We start from the raw sequence: 19,534 nt of genomic DNA, 5'->3' as shown, positions 1-19,534 counted from the left end.
GCTCTTACAATTGCTGATCTATTGCAAACTGCAGCGTCCTGTCGTAAATGTGTGGGAAATAAAGGGCAGAGAGTAGGAGGAGGCATGGCTATGCATAAGAAGTAAACTCATATTGTCTTAAGAAAACCAACACCCGCAGGTGGAATTTTTCCTCCACTGTGTGTGTTTCATTGAAGCTAAAACAAAATCCCCAAATTATGATGACAGTCTGTTTTAAACCTCAATTTCTGGAAAGGCCAGTCTCAAGATGAACACACCCTCTGGGACACACCCAACATTTTTACCACACATAGCTTGAGCTCAGGTGTTTTTTTGTTTTTATGTGTGTGTGTGTGTGTTTTAAAAATTATTTTCCCAACTAAACTTGACTGAACTTGTATGAGATCTCAGGCAAGTGTTGAGGGAGCAACAGCACGGAGTCCAGTGAACTTTATTGCATTTTTCAGGCCGTGTGTTGCCAGGAATGAAAGCGTGCATCACAAATTCCCACAAATATCCAGAAGTGAAAGTTGAACCTTGCCTAACAAGATTCTACCAATTTTAATGGCTACAATGTTTCAGATGACAGAACATTCAACATTATCTACACCATAATGTTTTTAAGGTAGTGACAGAGCTGGTGGGGAATGTACGTAAATATTTAACACTGTATTTGCTTTGTAATAGAGCAGACTGGCCACTGTTTTGCAAGCCAGGAGGAACTTGTTGTCAATGACGAGAAACAACACTGAGCTGTGACACATGTTGCTTCGAACACCCCACCCGCTTGACTCCTCCATGTTATAATATGCTATAACTACTGTAACACCACCATGCGAGAGAGACGCTGTGACTTCATTTCCAAACTCATCGTTGAAATCATTTGCTGAGTGGACAAAAAAATATGCAATGCATGACAAAATGTAATATATACGGAATTATTTGTCACTGACATAAACTCATCTGTCATGGCTAAATGTTTCCTAAATGCCTGGAGGTATTTCATGTTTAACAGTTAAGTGGTTTACATATAATAGCAGACAAAATATACCACGTTAATGTTATTCAACTAGGTCACCAAGAACCACTTAAAATAGATTCTTACTTGCCCAAGCATTAATAAACCTAAACTCAATGGCTGGCTTTTACAGCAAAGGATGTATAAATTGGCAGGGTATCAGTCAACATTTATTGTCAGCCCTCCCAGTTTGAGTGCATTTGACTTCTTTCACCTTCATTGGAACTAAATATTTATACTTGTTTGAATATTTTTCCCCACACAAAACTGGTTCCATATATTGCCAACCCTCCCAAATCAAATGAGTTAACTGAATACTCTAAATTGCCCATGGGTGTGAATGTAAGTATAGCTAATTGTGTAAAGAATCACCCTGTGATTGGCTAGCAATCAGTTGAGGGTGTACTACTTTGCCTCTTGTGCCAAGTTAGCTTGGACAGCCCATCCACGACCGTAGTAGTGCCTCAACATAGGCAGTATTTATTGTTCGTTGTGTAATTTTCACAACTGTGGAACTCTGATGTCTGACATTTAACTTCCCACATTTCACAAAATGTTCTTTCTGCATCACAGGAACAGCTTTGTATGACAATTTACCCCAAAATCTGAGTCACTTGGCGTTCATAATGCCATTTTGAGTAAAACTAATTCCAGTAAAATTTCTTATACATTCTATTTTATATGAAAGTTTAATATAAAAGAACAGTTAATATAATCTCTTATTTCCAAAAAGATAAACATAGCACCATTTACAACAGCATTGTTTTCATTGCATGCTTGTAAAATATTTGCACATGCAAACACATACACTATCTTTGAAATACATTATATAATACTTTATGACTATATCAGCTAGTGTTTTCCGGGCTTCATCCATTAACATGTACCTATAATCAGTGAGAATCATATTATAGTACTAGTAGTACTCTTTGTTTTCACAAGAACATACGCCAGCCATACAGACACACCTTTGCTCCCCACCAAATATGACAAGCCGGTTTGAGACATAGCCAGACATTTACTCCCCCATTCGCTCCCTGAGTCACTGCATGGTACAGGGCGGGGCGGCTGAAGACACACCTGTATTAGTTGCTAGGGAGGAGTACAGTTCAGATTCAAATGGCAACAACTGGGTCATAAAACGACAGTTGGCTGGTTTCTGTTGGAGAACAGCCAGCTGGTTTGCTTTTAAGTTAACACATCAGGGTGTGTTTGGAGCTGGATGCTTTTATGTGTTTTTAATTGTTTCTCTACTGGAACAATATGCAATTTTTTGATTTGATTATAAAGGCCCACAAGGTTCTTGAAGTACTACTATACTTATACTTGGCATAAAAAGAGAAGCCAGTTACTCCCAAATTCCTGCAGGGAGCACTAAAGTGTAGGAAACTTGTCACAGGCTTTTCCACACTTATTTCTTTTAGTTGGCTTTCACATATAATATTCCCTCCTTTTTGTTGTTTCTTTTTTTTAACTCTAACATTAGAATTTTGACGTCTACTAATTCTGTAAATGCAAAACAAATGCATAATTTTGATATATTCAGTAATTAGATGTTTAAACACTTCTAGTATAAGAAAGTCATACATGTAATAAGAAATTCTGACCACAAGAGTGAAGCATTGCAGAGTACATATTAGTACATAGAAATGCCTTGACATTATGCACCCTGGGTCAAAAGTTTTGAGACTCTTTCCCATTCAACAGAATGGTGATAATTCTCAAAACTTATGACCACATGTGTACCTTAGCAAGTAGAGGTAGGTAAAATATTGTTACTCTGTGTGGAATCTATTGAGTTTTTAAATAGGCTGGTTTCTTATTTCACTCTTTACTACATCAATGAATGGCAATGCCTTTTTAAAAACAAGTCATTATTTCATCCTTTATAGTTATGTATGTTTTTACCCTCTGTTATGTGATTAACTTAATTATTGATATATCAATGTGATCAGATATCTATTACAGGACACGAGGCGACAGACAACCTTGAACGCTCACACTCATACTTAGGGGCAAATTAGAGTGTCCAGTCAGCCTACTATGCATGTCTTTGGAATGTGGGAGGGAAACTGGAGTACCTGGAGAAAAAAACATGCAGGCCTGGGTTGAACATGCAAACTCCACACAGGTGGACCAACCTGGATTTGAACTCAGGACCCCTGAACTGAACGGTGAGGCCGGCGCGCTAACCACTACAGTGCAAACACAATGAATGGGAAAGTGCAAGTGTGTCCACCTGTGTGGAGTTTGCATGTTCACCCCAGGCCTGTGTGGGTTTTCTCCGGGTACTCCGGTTTCCTCCCACATTCCAAAAACATGCATGATAGGGTGATTGGACACTCTAAATTGCCCCTAGGTATGGATGTGAGTGCGAATGGTTGTCCATCTGCTTGTGCTCTGCGATCATCTGGACAATGATTCAGGGTCAGCTCTAGGCTCTAGAACCCCCCGTGACCCTAGTGAGGATAAAGTGGTTCAGAAAAGATATATATATATAATATATATAATATTATATATATTATATATATAGCACAGGTTTATTTTTTGTTTATAGGTAAACGTTTATGACGATTGCCATTAGTCTGTGTGTCATTATTCATTTTTTTGCTGACAATGAATACGACTATGACTATATATTTTATATATATATATATATATATATATATATATATATATATATATATTTTATATATATATATATATATATATATATATATATATTATATATATATATATATATATATTTTATATATATATATATATATATATATATATATATATTATATATATATATATATATATATATATATATATATTTTATATATATATATATATATATATATATATTATATATATATATATATATATATATATATATATATATATATATATATATATATATATATATATATATATATATATATCAGTGGCGGGCCTTCAAGGCCTTCTCTGCTGGCCTAAGAAATATCTGAATCATGTTATATTTTGTCCATCAATACTTATTATTCCAAATGCTCTGTTAGCTTCCTTTCATTGCTTTTCCCCCTGGTTGCACTGCTTCCAGATGTGTTTTCATATTGAAGCATTTAACCAATCACATTTCAGCCATTATTTGTTGCCAGATCAGATCTGCCTCAAAGCCTTCACAATCAGTTCTTGCGGGCTCTGCTGCATTAAACTAGACTGTTGTTTTTAACCAATCAGATTTCGAGTTGGCAACCCCACAATGATTTTTCATAGGCGTTAGCATTTTGCTGGCTGGGACATGTCATTGCTTTCACAAACTATGATTGGCTAGTAGGCGGGCCAAAGCAGTACCCGAGGCAGCCGAGATCGCAAACTCCAACCACAACGGCCGACAGAAGCAAAAACAAATGGATTCTGTTTGCTCACAAAGCTATTTTCCAGATGGACTTTTCCAGAAAAAAATGGACATCATTAAGAAAGGGCGGTCAACTCCGAAGCTAGCAAGCCTGTTACAGCCGGGAAAATTGTGTGTGCGGGACTTTCAGTGCACTAACTTAGCTGCCCCACCAAATAGAATATTGTTGTTTAGATTTAAAGCCATTTTCAAAACGGACTATGCCGGAAATATGACAGGACAGGCTCGACTTTCATCATTAGCTTCGATGGCAATAGGAAAGAAGGAAGAAAGAAAGGAGGATGGATATTGTGTACAGTTAAAAAGATTTTTTGGTGAGTATAATATGGCTTTATTCCTAAATAATATTTCAATTGTGGGCCCGGTTCTGATATCTGAAAAGCTCCAGTGTTTGTATTTAATCACAAAATGCTGCTAGGAAGTGGATTTTACCCCAGTTTAATTTTTGGCGTTTCACCATTGACGTCCATCGCTGTCTTTTCCTGGGAAAAATCTCCCCCCTGGCCTGGTTGTAATGTCTCAAAAGCTCCAGTATTTGTATTCAATCAATAAATGATGCTAGGAAGTGGATTTTACCTAATTTTAGTGCATTTTTTGTCATTTCACGTATGGACGTATCGACGTTCATCGCTGTCTTTTTACCTGGGAAATGATACTCCGGGCCCGGTTCTGATGTCTGAAAAGCTCCAGTATTTGTATTTAATCATGAAATGCTGCTAGGAAGTGGATTCTACCCCATTTTTGTGCATTAATTTATTGATTATTTTTATGTGTCGCAGCTGTAGCTGCAGTAGAGGTTTTATAGCCATAAAACAGTTTTTGAGGGTTGGATTGATACGTTGAAGGCGCTACGGGAAAATGCACCGACCGCCACTGATATATATATATATATATATATATATATATATATATATATATATATATATATATATATATATATATATATATATATATATATAGCACAGGGTTTGAGGTTTATTTTTTGTTTACAGGTAAACGTTTATGACGATTGCCATTAGTCTGTATGTGTCATTATTCCTTTTTTTGCTGACAATGAATACGACTATCACTAGAGTACGTATTTGAGGTAAATATTGTTGATTGAAAAAGGAGCACGTCTCTAGCGATCTGCCATGTTGGGCGAGTCCTCCTCCACACCGAGCGCTCTCTCGCTCGCTCACTCGCTCTCTCCCAGCTCAGGTGCACGAGCTTCTTACTTCCGGAAGCAGAATTTCTTCAGACCACTGGCACTGGCCGACACAATGGGCTAGACGACTAGGAGGAAAGTCGTCTTATAGTGCGCGTAGCATGTCTGTCGGCGATAGACACATAGTAAGTCAGAGGAAGACGTCTTTCCTGACAACAGAAAAGTCTTATTTCCAGTCCACTTGGCGTGGATCCCCCGCCGTAGCTGAGCGCGTTGACGCATTGTGGACTCTACAGTGCGGGGAGGGAGAGGAGGGGGAGGCGGCGGCGGAGGAGGAGGAGGAGGAGGTTTTGGTAGTGGTGGTAGAGGGGGCGCGCACTGCAACCCCTCCTTCCCGAACACAACTGAGGAGGCATCCACCGGCGGAAGCGCGATGGCCGACACCGACGACCATCAACCGGAGAACGGCTTTGTGTCCCCCGAGGGCACGTCGTCGTCGCCGGGTCCGCTGACGCGCATCGACGGCTCGGTCTTGCCTTTCCTCGGCGGCTTCGGGAGGTACCAGAAACAGCTGATCCTGCTCACATGGATCCCGGCGCTCTTTATCGGATTCAGCCAATATTCGGACAGTTTCCTGCTGGCCCAGCCGAACAACACATGCATCCATCCCTTGGCAAACACCACCGTTTCCATCGCCACCACGACCGCCGGCAGTACTACAGCCGGCGGCAATGTGACATGGGGCCGCCCCTGGGGTTCGGGTGGCCCCCAGAATGCCAGCGGGCGGGATCCCGGCATCCGCAATGACACGGAGAACACACAGTGCATGTGCAACGCTTGGACCTTTGAGCTACACACTGGCCTTGTGCAGAATGTTGTCACAAAGGTAAGATGCACACTAATGTCCTCCCATTGACACACAGAATTCATTCATTCATTCTTTCTTCTATACTGTCTGATGACTTGTTTATTCCCCGCGTTTCCGGTCCTTGTGTTCCCATCCAAGTATGTCCATTTGATTGTTATTACCCATCTTTTTCTTCTACTCACCATTTCTATTGTCTTTCTGAAAACTGTCCACATTTGCCAGTCAGAACCTTGGTGTCACCTTACTCAGGCCTGGTAGAATATGCCGGTGTTGGCAGCACACCAAAAGGACATAATAGACAAGAGCTGTTCGATTTGGGGCAAAGGTCTTTAGTACGCACGCTCTAGAATAATGCAACTCCTGACCAAACAACACCCCCACCCAAACCCACCAGCCACCCCATGACTAAACAACATATTGATACGCGGCTCATTCTGGGGGCTTTTTTCCCCCATTTCGTGTCACGTCTGGATTGGTGTATTGCAAGGCAATAGAAAACTGTATTGAAATTGTATTCACGTTTAAAATTACCTTGAATACATTATGTAATGCAATCTTCAACACGAGCTGTGCAAGGAGAATCAATGGAGATGAAAGTGCAATTTGATTAGCTCGCAGCTCTCGGCGGAAAAGAAGAACTTATCCTGATTCTGCAAATGAATGCCAGTTGAGTTTTGCTGGCTTATCAACACACATCCAGTCTGATGTTAAGCCAGGCTTTGAAACGTCTCAGGGTCTGCACTTTTGGTGGTTGGGGCCGCCCGGTTTGTGTCCGCGCCGCAGCCAACAACCCATCTGGTTATCTCCAATAATGTCTGATTTAAATAAAGAAAACAAACCACATGGACCCAGGACAAAAATGTGCTTTAGTTGATTGAATCTACTGGTCAGAATGACTGATTTATTTATAGTTTAGATATGTTTTACTGCCATTGTTTGAGAGACTCCTGTACTAAGATGTTCTTAATGTTCTCATACACTTTGTAGTACCAAGACTAATTTGTGAGAGTCAGCGCGATGCCACAGGGTTTCTACTAAGCAAGCAAAAAGTAAAGTAATAGAAGAAATACTGTAGAATAAGTGATTGTCTGTGATGAGACTTATCTGGTGTTTTCCACATAATATATCATTGTATGTACATTCAACAGGATTATGACCTTCAGTTACTTGATTAGATGTTAAATAATCAGTCCTTTGCTGACTTTGATCGTTAGGGAAACAAAAATACTCAAATTGGGTCAAATTTCTCAAGTATTTTTCCTTTGTAAAATGTCTTGTCGAATTATTGAGTGGATCCACACGCAACTTTTTAAAAATACTGCCTCAGCCTCACATTCTCGTATAAACTCTCCTTATTCTCCTTTTCTTGTTGCTTTTGCATAAACACTCAGAATGCTGTTACATGTTTGAATGGTAAGTAAGGCTGTCAACCTTGTAACAAGGTCGTCATTGGTAGATTAAATATGTGGTGCCATTTGCTTTTTAGTGTGTGTACGCTTCCTAAATGGTACTTTACTCCACTACTCTGATGAAATTCTCTAAATTTGTAGGAAAACTACAATTTTATAAGGCACAGATCAACACAATTGTTCAGATGAGTTTTTCTTGGTCATCTTACACTTAAGTTGCTTGCCAGAATTTCCAAAACTCATTTTACTATCCCTATTTATCCATTTATATTTTTACTTATTCTTTTAAGACATACTCCAACCATCCCTATTACACTGCTTGAATGTTAGCTGACTAGAGGTCGTCAGGAACAGGAACGCCAATAAAACTGCCAAAATGTACAAGAATATTGACTTGAATTGAGTTGTTTCAATTTTCTTTTAGTGGTGATGTCATGCAACTGAATGTTAGACATCGCAATCATTACTGAATCGAGGATCATGCCATAGGCCAGCACTGTCTTCTATTTGCCTACCTCGAGATAATGAAGGTTGGTTGCAGGAATTTTAGCAATAAACTAACTAGGCTGTCAAAAGGTTTCATACACAAAAAATCCCAAACTAATAGACACACAAAAGTAACATGCCTTTTTCCCCATTGGGCTGTTTGACAGAAAGGGATGGGACCATAAATTAAACTACTCCAAAGAGCTCAAAAGTGGGACTTTTGCCTTTTGACACATTTATTTCACAATGCAACCAATGGAAATATTCTTCCACTGCCTACACTGCAGCCCCTCCAAATTAACGAGCCTCTCCCACTTGTGCTCCTACGTGTGTGAATTGCCACATTTTCCCATCTCCAGCTACTAGTTAATAAAATAGGATGTGGCATAGCAACAGGAACTGATGAATCTGCATTTGTACCCATGTTTGGACTGTGTGGTCACAATTGGGTTCAGCTATCCGTGACACTGTGTATGTAAGGCAAGTGTCAACACTGGCCTAACACAAGCACACGCCTCATGTGACTGGACCCTTATGATCATGTGTGAACAACTCCAGGCCTCACTGTGCACTCTGCATTGTCCCATTCTTCAGCTAGGGTAGGGGTGAAACCGTTTCGGACTATCTTGCTGAAATGGCACGATTTAAAGAGAATTTATCTCTACAACACTCAAGACAATGCTTATTAATAGTTTTGAACATATACAGAGAGAACTGTGGATTCAGTAGGCCCCGACAGTTTTTTAAAACTCATTTTGGAAAAAATAGACTGTTTTTTGTGCACTCCTACATCCTCATTTATGCTTGAAGTGTCCTTTTAAGGAGCAGTGGATGTCACGATTGCATTGTGTCTGGGTTAGGGTTATTATATATTGTGATCCGTCTCATTTCGGATCCATGAAATAAAATGAATTTTCGCTAATCTACACAACGCGCATTCACTGAAATATGTGAAATTTACCAATAAATTAATGTGTTTCTAACATTTTCAAATATTGGAAACGGAAGTTGAGACCTTCTTGTACTGGTCAGGGTATGTTGCGTTATAGCAACAGAAAAATGGTAGTTAGACCGATACTCTTAAGTAGGAACAGAACTCTGTCAAGACCCCAGGACCTGGTGTACTGTACTATCTTACCTTGTAGGATCCTACCCAAATGTAATTAATTAGGTTGGTCCTTGTGAGGACTTTTACTCTTGATGTTGTAGGTTTTGAATGTTATATAAAATGCATAATACACCTTGATGTGCTTATGTTCATGAGTGCTGCTTATAGTGTTTAAATTCCTTCCTCACTGGCACTGATAGTAACATTTACAAGAGACGGTGAAGGATCCAAAGTGATCCGTGTTGGGACCCACCCTATTGAGTCAGTCCTCCTTAGGGTCCTTCTTAATTGGACTGAGCCTCTGAAATGAGAATGTGTCATTACTTTGGTGTGTAACTGACCCTTCCCGGCTCACACTCAGTCTGAAACATTATAGCGAGACCCCAAAGGATCGCAGGGCCGACCGACTCTGGTGTGGGTGGGTGTGATAAAGGAGACAGTTACGTAAAAAGTTGCCGGGGCCTCAGATGTGGAAGATGATACTGAAGGATGAACACCCATGATGTGAGGAGGCCTTTTTATGTTTAGCCAGCTGCTCAAACACCCCCACACTGCTTTGCCTACTCCCCTCCCCACGGATCAGTGTGGGACACTTTCAGACATTTCCTACTGTAAACATGATCACATGATTGTCACTTGTGTGTATCTACAGGGACGCAAGATTCTGGTGTTTACCAGGCCCTTGATATCAGTTTTGTTTTTCATAACTACCTTGAAGTTTTGGAAGGCAGGATTAAATTACATCATTGTTCACTAAAGTACAATACTCGAGTGGGACACGTTCGATTTACGCGTTTTTTTTCTCTCTCTACTGCTTGAAAAATTACAAATATTAATGGGTTATACTAGAAAATAAAAAATAAAAAAATAAAATCATCTGTAGCGTACCTGGAAACTAGATCATTGTAGAAAACTGGATTGTTTCTACAGTTCCTCGCTTTTCTTTCTAATTTGAAATTGTCTATAAGCTCCACTCTGTACTCTCACTACTTCACAGTGTTTTCCCACCCATGGGTGAGGTAAAACTTGGAAGGGTCTGATAATCACTGTTGCTAGGCAGTAACTATGCAGCAGTCTCTCTTTATCTCCCTCTATATAGCTTTCTCACTCTGCTTCTCTGTGGCGTTATTCTTGTGATTCACTCATTTTGACTGCATTCTTCATTTTGGATAACTCTACTCTTCACATTATATGCATTTATATCGGGCATTTATATCAATCACGTTGTTATTGTTTTTTCATAGTTTCGATGGGGTGCAATTTATACTTGGGAGTGACTTATATGTGAAACTATGAAAGGGATGACCCAACTAAAAGGACATGTTGTTTTTTTACGCGTTGTTTTAATGTTAATAACTTGGTAAACGCTCATCGATGTCAATGGAGATGGATAAGATCACTTCATTTCTGTCGTTGTCAATGCTAAGATAGTTGTTTGACATGAATTGTTCTAATAAGATATACAATATTTGATTAAGTCGTTGTTTGTAACCAAAAACTGTTACACTGTTAAACTGTTTCAAAAACTCAAGGTGATGATAAGCCTCAAATTCCTCTGTGCTAAAGTGGTGCGAGTGCGCTAGAGTCGTTCAACCGCAACCTCACGATTTTCCTCAACTTTATCTTTGGCAAACGCAGGCTTGCTTAACTAACCATAACCCTTTATTACCCCTTACTGAAAGGTGCATTAAAAGCCATGCCGTGTCGTATCGTCAGAAGAATTTGACAACCAGGAAAATCATCAATCTAACCCATCATCATTTTTCACAAGTCCTCTCCACCAACACCTGTTTTCTTGTTCAAATATCCAAACAAAGCTCATATTGCAATATTTAATGCTCAGAGGGGGTTCTAAATTTAACCACAGCATAGTTTCTTCAAGGTACTGGCGAATTTACCAGGTGTTCGACTTTAGGGATTCAACGGTTGTTTATTACCCTAATGACAGATATTATAGCAACTCCGTTATGCTCAATTGCCAAAAACCTTACTTGAGCATCATGATCTTGTGTAAGCTAACCATTGTTCTAATGCCGTCTCAGTCATTTGAGAGAAGTCAGCAGACGCTCCAAGGATTGTAACGGATTTTCCCTCTCACCACACGACTCCGCCAGCCGTCTCCTTATGGCTTCCCGTTTCTGTCTGCTAATAGGTTTACACACACGCCTCACCCAACTCTGCACACTGCATTCTATTCATTATTCTCTAATGAGCAACACAATAGCAAACCAGCAGAGCACAGGAATAATGGGATGTATAGACGACCCTCACAGGATGGGACTTAGACTGATTCTGATTGTTTAGAATTGTTGATTACATCCGTATTCATACAGAAGGTATCACATCGAAGGTTTGAAATAGGTGTGATGTGGGAGGAAACCAGAGTACCTAGAGAAGGTCGTGACCGGACGTTTCGTCGAAAGATGTTTGGTCCCCGGACGTTTGGTCGACCAGACGTTTGGTCGACCGGACGTTTGGTAGAACAGACGTTTGGTAGAACGAACGTTTGGTAGAACGGACGTTTGGTCGCTGGGTTCGCTTGCTGTCAAATTATGACAGAGAGTTTACTGCTGATATTAGATATTTAGATATTAAACTCTCTCTCTCTCATGATTATAATTTTGAGAGCTGGTTCAACAGTAACAACCCGGCGACCAAACGTCCGGGGACCAAACGTCTTTCGACGAAACGTCCGAGTACCAGAGAAAACCCATGTAAGCCAGGCAGAACATGCAAAAGGCTATGCCTCCGTGTGACCTCTGTATCTCAATGTGTCGCAACATTGGTCACCCAGCTGCAGTGCGCCGCAGAAGAGTGTTCAGCACAATCACTACACAGCCACTCATCTAAACTAGTATTTGTTTCACTCTACTATGACCTCTTTCTTTGTTTGTTTGCTTTTTCCATTCCCTTCTTCAGCTGTGAAGCAGTTGCATAAGAGGAACTTGTTTTACGACCCGGCAACTTATTCCTCGGCTGACATCAATACCAAGTGTGAATGAGTGACATTCCTTGATCATGTGATGATTGGGTGGCTCTGTGTAATTCTGGCGTGTTCGATTCTTCGTGGCTCAGTTAATCAAGCAACCGATTCTTCGTGGCTCAGTTAATCAAGCAACACTATTACCACCAACCTAATACTAAAAATAAAGAATACTACATTCATTTATTTGTGTATACTATCATTATTGTTTTTTTATTCAACCAAGTAATGCATCTACTGGTATTGACTGACGAAATGCACGACTGTTTTTGTCTCCGCAGTGGAGTCTGGTGTGCAACTCAGCATGGAAAGTCCACATTGCAAAGTTCTCTCTTCTGGTGGGCTCTATCTTTGGATACCTGGTGTTTGGAATCCTCGCAGACTGGTATACATCCTAGTCACATTCCATAACAGTAATTGTACATTTAATTTGATTAGGGTTAGTTTTCACTGTAAATATGTTTACATTCTATCTCATTTCCTAGGTTTGGCCGCCACCCAGTGCTGATCATATCGGTGCTGTTCATGCTAGTGTTCGGCCTCACTGTGGCCTTCTCAGTCAACGTTCCAATGTTCAGCACACTACGATTCTTTGAAGGCTTTTGCTTGTCTGGAATCACATTGTCACTCTACGTCCTCAGTAAGTACAGCCTCATCAGGTTTTATGGCTTTAGAACTGATGAAATTCTCCCCATGGGCCAATTTTCTTAATCACTTTACATTGACAAAAGTATTAGCTCGAGAAATCATCAGGATTAATTACCCCTTCAATGTCATCGCAGATTTTACGGAAGCTCTCACTTTAACTTTGACCTCTTAAAAAAAACTGGAAAAGTTAAGTCAAAGCCAAATTATACTCCAGGAATTATGATCAATTATAAATTGGTGAATCCCTCTCATGGAGGCAATCATTTTATATTTTGAAATTGCAACAATTAACAGTTAGGCATAGTAATTACACATCTGTCTCACTTTTATCTATGTAAATCACAGTCTTTCAACAAATTAAAAGGAGGGGTCCGATATGCTAATAAATTTGGATTTATAATGATCTAAAGAAGGAGTCACTGATGGTGCAGTGGTCCATTCGACTGACTTTGATGCAGGCAGTTTGGGCTCAAATCCTGTTCAGTTACGTTGTGATTGTGGGTGTGAATGGTTGTCTGTCTCTGTATGCACTCTACATCCACATTGTATCTTGAAGCTTGCATAATGTGATGCTGCATTTGTTTATGCAATTATATTATTGCTGGGATTAAGCCCCAAAATGTGGAATAATCACCCCAGCATGTTTGTTAAAGCATTTTTTTTGCTTCATACTTGTATATATTTAGTTTTTTCCATCTGGGCCTACCTGTATTTCTGATGTGTTTTTGTATGACACATGATATTTACCCTGGAGCCAATCTGTATTGACAAAACTCTGTGAGAGCGCTGAGACCAAGGGATGGTCATTCAATAACACATTAGGTGGGAGAATCAATCTTGTCTGACCTCCAAATGTTCTCTTTTAAGTATTCGCTTAAAAACTAACAGACAGTGCCCATATAACACATTTTGCAAAAAGTGTCACGGTCATTTAAATTTATGACATCAAAATTGGCCTGCATTTTTTCGCACAATCTCAGAATTGTTTTGTGAGCAGTGGATATGTAACTCTAATCTCTTTCCCTGATCATCAACAATATGCGATTAAGTCTCCCCCCATGTTTAATGTTGCCGTTTATCCTTTTTACGTCATCTTCAACAGAGTATTTAAGACTTCACTGTAGGTGCTTTTAGAGGGCTTGATCAGGGGCCTCGATAAGCCATCTGGTAGTTTCGAACTCGACCTCAAAAATAATGGCTCACTACAATTATGAGATGGAAATCAGATAGATGTGCGTCATTAAAAGAGCCACGACAGTCCCAAGAAGCTACTGTTTGTCCCAAAACAAACAGGAAATGTGCTATTTAAGTTTGAGTAGACATGCTCGAATTTGGCCTCTTGCTACAGTATATGTGCAACTAGCAAAATATACATTTTTTTCAAATACCAAATTTGATACAAATATACTAGAAAAATTGGAAAAATTGTAAAACATTTGAATTGAATGGAATGGAAAAGTGTGCTGTTAAGACCAAGACAGGACCACGACCCGAAAAATGTGTTGTTGAGACCAAGACTTGTCTTGACAGTTCCATCACTATTTAGTCACACTGCCAAGTAATGACAATGGGAAACCGTTGACAATTGTTGTAACAAAAATTGCCTCCTTGAGCACTAACCTATTTTGTATCATAATTAATTAAGAAAACCAAGTTGCTTTAACAAAATTTCAACAATGTGCCCAGCTGTGCTTAGGCTACAAAGCTGTTTAAAACATGGCTAATATGATGTGACACTTGTGTAGCTACTGACGCTGTCTCCCACACAAAGAGATGGATGAAGGAAGAAAAAAGTAACCAATTGGAAAAGAAGGAATGCAGGCAACTGGCCAAAGAGTCTGTTTATATGAAGCGTTATATCTGAGAAAATACGGTGAACTTCTAATGATACCAGTTTTGTTCTTGTAATATTTTGAACTTTTTTGCTCTTAATCTTAATATATTGCAGACAAATAAGTCAATACAGTTGAATGATTCCATGAAATTTACTATAGCAACATTACACCTTCAATAATTACTAAAATAAAGTTTTGATAAAAGTTTATTATTAAAGGAGTAAAGTTGCAAAAAATGGTTTTAGGGAATCCATAATCATGTCAAACTGCCTCCAAACTGATGATCCTTGTTTCTCAAAGTACGATTGTGGGCGTGCATGTGCTAAACACTTATGTATTCAGCAAAGACATTTGTTTTCGCTGTTTATTCACTGTGAGCAGTCTGTGTAGTTGCTTGGCTGCTAGAAGAGGTATTTTTGCTCACTTATTTTAGACAACGGAAATGGCATGCCAGTGCCTGTCATGCACCCTCTTACATATGAATCTGCAAAGTAAAAAGGACCAGAAATGCATATCCAGCGTATTTGTCTTATGAAGTATTGTCTTTTTTAGAGACACAATTCATAATGTTCTTTTAAGAAGAGATTTTTATCCTAAGCATATTTGCACCTCGTTTAGTATGTTAGGTAGCTTACGGCCATCCCTTCCACAATGAGATTCGTTCCATTTGGCTCGTGTTAACACTCATTGATCTCTCAAGCTCGTGATCAAGCTCCAAGTTTGTTTGTGCACTAAAGAAACTGCCTTTGTTTGCTGCATAAGTGCTGACAGGTGTCATATGTACTCGTATTAGTCTGGATCATTAAGTTACTCCTACAGTACTCGAATATCTTATCTAAAAAACACCTGTGCAAACATGATTTCATTATGTCGTTTTATGACAGTTCTTGAGACCAAATTGTGTTTATACTATGGTCATGAGTTTTAAACCTAGAGTGACTTCATTGTATTTGTTGTTTTAGTGTTCCATTACTGGTTGCTGTGGCAGCACACTTATTTGTTTGCAATCTCATGTTATCCTATCTTAATTTGATGTTGTGTTACATTTTTGTTATGTTGTCACATTTGCACCAACTACTTCATTTTTATTACCCTTAAGATTAGCCTATGTGATTTTCAGTTTTGTCACACAAAACATCTTTTACATTATTTAACCACTTTTTGCTATGTTATGTGTGGTTTTGTGTTGTAAGATGATGATAATAATCAGTTAATGATCTCTTGGGTAAATCTGGATATGACAGCAGCACATAGTAGTGTTTACAAGATAAGAATGACAATAAATAAATTGAACAAATATACGTATTAATAAGTCATCCCAAGCCTTACTATGCGTTTTAATGTGATGCAAAAATATGTTTTATCAGGTTAATTTTACTTCATTTTATAATACTTTGTTGTGAGTACAATAGTCACACCTCAAATTAACAAACTAATAAGGGAAAGTAGCTATTACTTCTTGATAACTGTCCATTAGAAAGACTTTTCCATGGCACAAAAAAATCCCAATACAGTATGATTTATTGTAAATAAACTTGTTAGAAATTGTCATTCAAATTTTACACCTGGAACTAGTATTTTTCAGTTCTCTACTAGTTTGCCATGTGTTTGACCCCCCCACTCCCACCAAACCAACACACACACAACTTTCCACAATCCGTCTTTAGTCCTCATCTTGATAAATGGGTGAAAGTGCAAACTTCTTCCTATCAAGGAGGGTTAAAGTTCTATTCCATGCAGCCGTGTGGCCGATTTGTACTTAGCAGAGCCTATTCTGCTACTGTATGACTCGACTTCAGCTTGGTCTGGCTGAAAAAAAATTAAACTTCACTGTTTAAAGTGCTCACCTTTTTCAAACGCCATTTCCTTTGCTTGGCCAAACCCCTGTTGACACTCCCTATGTTTGGAAATTGTAAAAATGGACTTCAGATACATGTTTACCTTGTGAAATTCTTCCAACATTCATTTCTTTTGCGTCCTTGTCCTCTTTCCATAACCCTGTGGTGGCAATTGCCTGTTTTTTTGCTGACTGGGCATGTGTGTCTAAGGAAGGATGTAAGGTCAGATCACACAAATACATTCAAAAGGAAGCACCCTTCTAAGCTGAGTGTTTTACTGCACTTTTTAATGGCGAACACTTAAGCACTTAAATTAAAAAGTTCTTGACCTGCGGCTTTTCGGCAGTGTTGCTCACGTCCACAATCAAATAACTACAACCTTATTAAGGATCAATAGCTCCCTTTCATTGCTCCTCAGCTATGACATTGCCTCAGGTTATTTGTGTGCCGGGTTTGATGGCATAATCAAGAAAGTCGCAAGACTATGTGGAAAAGCCCTAAAACAATTGGGACAGTAAAAGCCAATTTTAGTTGAATTATTTTAATGAGCTGTTAATAACAGGCATTCCCATAGTGGCAAACCATAAAACAATCGCCTTGAAAACAATCAACTGTCTAGTAGTGCCCGAAGACCTTGGTTTTATACCTTCCTACACTCTTGACATAACCCCAATTTGTAAATAAGTTGCATATCACAGACATGGAGTAAATACACCAGTGGCTGAAAAATGCAATTTTATTTTACTGACAAATTAGTGCACTTGGTGCCTTTCCAAACCTCAATGTGACCTACTTCACGGGGTACAAGTATAACTTTTATGACTGGGTTAAGAAAATGGGCATATGTCACGTTGAACGCAAAGTAAGAAATTAAATTAAAACAAATGTTGAGATTGATTAATATTTGAATGTGTTCATACGTACTTAATTTAAATTATTAGAGGCTTAAATGGGTCTGCTGTGTATGCTGAAATCCTTCTCCCTGCACTGACAAAGCAGTTTCCCTTCCTTGTACAAAAGCATTTCCATCTGTGCTACATCCAGAATCGCAGGAAGCCTGGCTGTCTCCAGATCAGGGATATGCTCTGTCTGTGCTGACAATGCCGCACTGGCCTGTCAGTCATGACGAGCCAAAACTCATCAGCAGCTTTGCACATGGCTGAGCTCGCCTTGGACCAGACGAGCAATTCTATAAGTGACCTAAGCTTTAACGAGAAGTCTTTCTTTAATCTTGAGTTTAGGCTACAACAGAATACTAAGAGCAAGATTGTAGGTATATTCTAGTCTTCCTTGGCTTGGAAAAGTTATATAATGTGACTTTGAGAAATTGCTTTTGATTTAAATCTTGCAATTCTGCTATGTTAAATATTTTTTCTATATAATATATTTTTTCAATTCTTATTTGAGGTAGAATTATTTGATGTGTGTTGATACACACATTTATGTGAGTGTAAAATATTGCTTGGAGTTATATTTTATTAATGAATAACATTTTTAAAAATGTTTAAGGACAGTGTTTTGTTACATTTGGTTTAGAGAAAACGAGGCGCAAAGGACAAGTCTTGTTTTTCAGTTTTCTCATTTTATCAGTGAGGCCCTCAAAAGGCATGTTACTTAAAGATAAGGACCACCTATGTGTTTGAAGCAAAGACCAAAAAGTACTGTTCAATGAATGGACCTGACAAGCTGCATGGCCGGCAGGACGTCATGTGGTCGGTTAAAAGGTCATGGCGGGCACAGGCAGCGGCTGCGCTGAGTGCTTGTAGTGGTCAACTGAGTAAAATAATAAGTCTCCTCAGCTGAGCTGCCCTAGATGTCTGCTCTGGCTTGTATCCGATTCATTTTCTGCTTTGCCCAGTCAGCAAAGCAGCCAAAGCTCCTTTTGGGATTATTGTCATTGCTAATTGGCTGTGAAGTAGAGTTGATTGCATCATTGCTGGATGGGAAAGTAGGCTACTGCCAAATCTGGAAGGTTGTGGACATGGATGTTCCAGAAGACAGTTTGGCCTGGAATTTATTTGGATGTATAATGGCTTGCATCCCACATAACAAAAGGTTGATTTAGTACAGGTTTCATCATAATTTTCAATTGTCATTGTAGACAAGCACATTTTCATCCACTATCTGTAATGCTGATGTCTTCTTTTTACTGTTTTTTGATAAATTAAAGCGAAGATATATTTTTGGGAATGTGTCTTGCACCTGAACCACTTTTTGTTGCAAAACCCAAATGGCAGTCTTTTCACTTTTTTTATGGAAGATTTTTTGGCCAAAGACATAAACATTTTCATTAAGGATGCAGTGGACACATTTTTCAATTTCTTTAAGTCAACATAGCCTCCTCTAAGTTATATTATTGATTGGTTTGTCATGCCAAAGAACTTGGCGGCAACCCTTTTGAGTTTGTGGCGAGAGATATGGTATTGGTTAGTGGGAGATTTATGTCAGTTGGGCACTAGCTCAAGGTGAGCATTACGCGAATGCTGATCCAGTGAGTTGAGGGTGAACAGTAGGCTGAATTTGAACTGTAAAGAGCTCAGGGCTACTTTAGTTTTCATTTCGGTCTTTCTTTGTTTTATCTTTTGAACCCAAGGTCAGCATTGTATGATGTTATATCAACGTGACATGCCTGCATTCTTGCATCTGTGAGCACTTTCTCAGACTCCACTATAATGATTCACCGGGCTGTTTCTTCCACATGATGCCCTCCACCAAGCTGAGGAATTCTAATCGCATGAAGTCCACGAGCAGTCAACCGTCTCGCGACAAGTTGAGTCGGGTCAGACTCAGCGGGTCCTGAACCCAACGGCCCGCTCTTCACTCAATGGCC

The 19,534-nt window shown here is 39.2% G+C and overlaps 1 protein-coding gene across 3 annotated transcripts in view; it reads left to right on the top strand.

Moving 5' to 3' along the window:
* Nucleotides 1-19,534, top strand: part of LOC144085478 (solute carrier family 22 member 23-like) — an 81,592-nt gene that overhangs the window by 53,232 nt on the left and 8,826 nt on the right. For 2 of the 3 annotated variants that reach the window (XM_077614793.1, XM_077614794.1), the window contains 2 exons: nt 12,665-12,768; nt 12,869-13,023. In XM_077614793.1, the coding sequence (XP_077470919.1) occupies nt 12,665-12,768; nt 12,869-13,023 (259 nt within the window). Of the gene's footprint in view, nt 1-5,527; nt 6,416-12,664; nt 12,769-12,868; nt 13,024-19,534 lie in introns of those variants that run through there. The other variant, XM_077614792.1, reaches the window with a different exon arrangement.

The sequence above is a fragment of the Stigmatopora argus genome, chromosome 12 (genome assembly GCF_051989625.1).
Source record: "Stigmatopora argus isolate UIUO_Sarg chromosome 12, RoL_Sarg_1.0, whole genome shotgun sequence".
Classification (NCBI taxonomy): Eukaryota; Metazoa; Chordata; class Actinopteri; order Syngnathiformes; family Syngnathidae; genus Stigmatopora; species Stigmatopora argus.
Note: the sequence above shows the minus strand (reverse complement) of the source record. Positions and strands in the feature narration are given on the sequence as shown.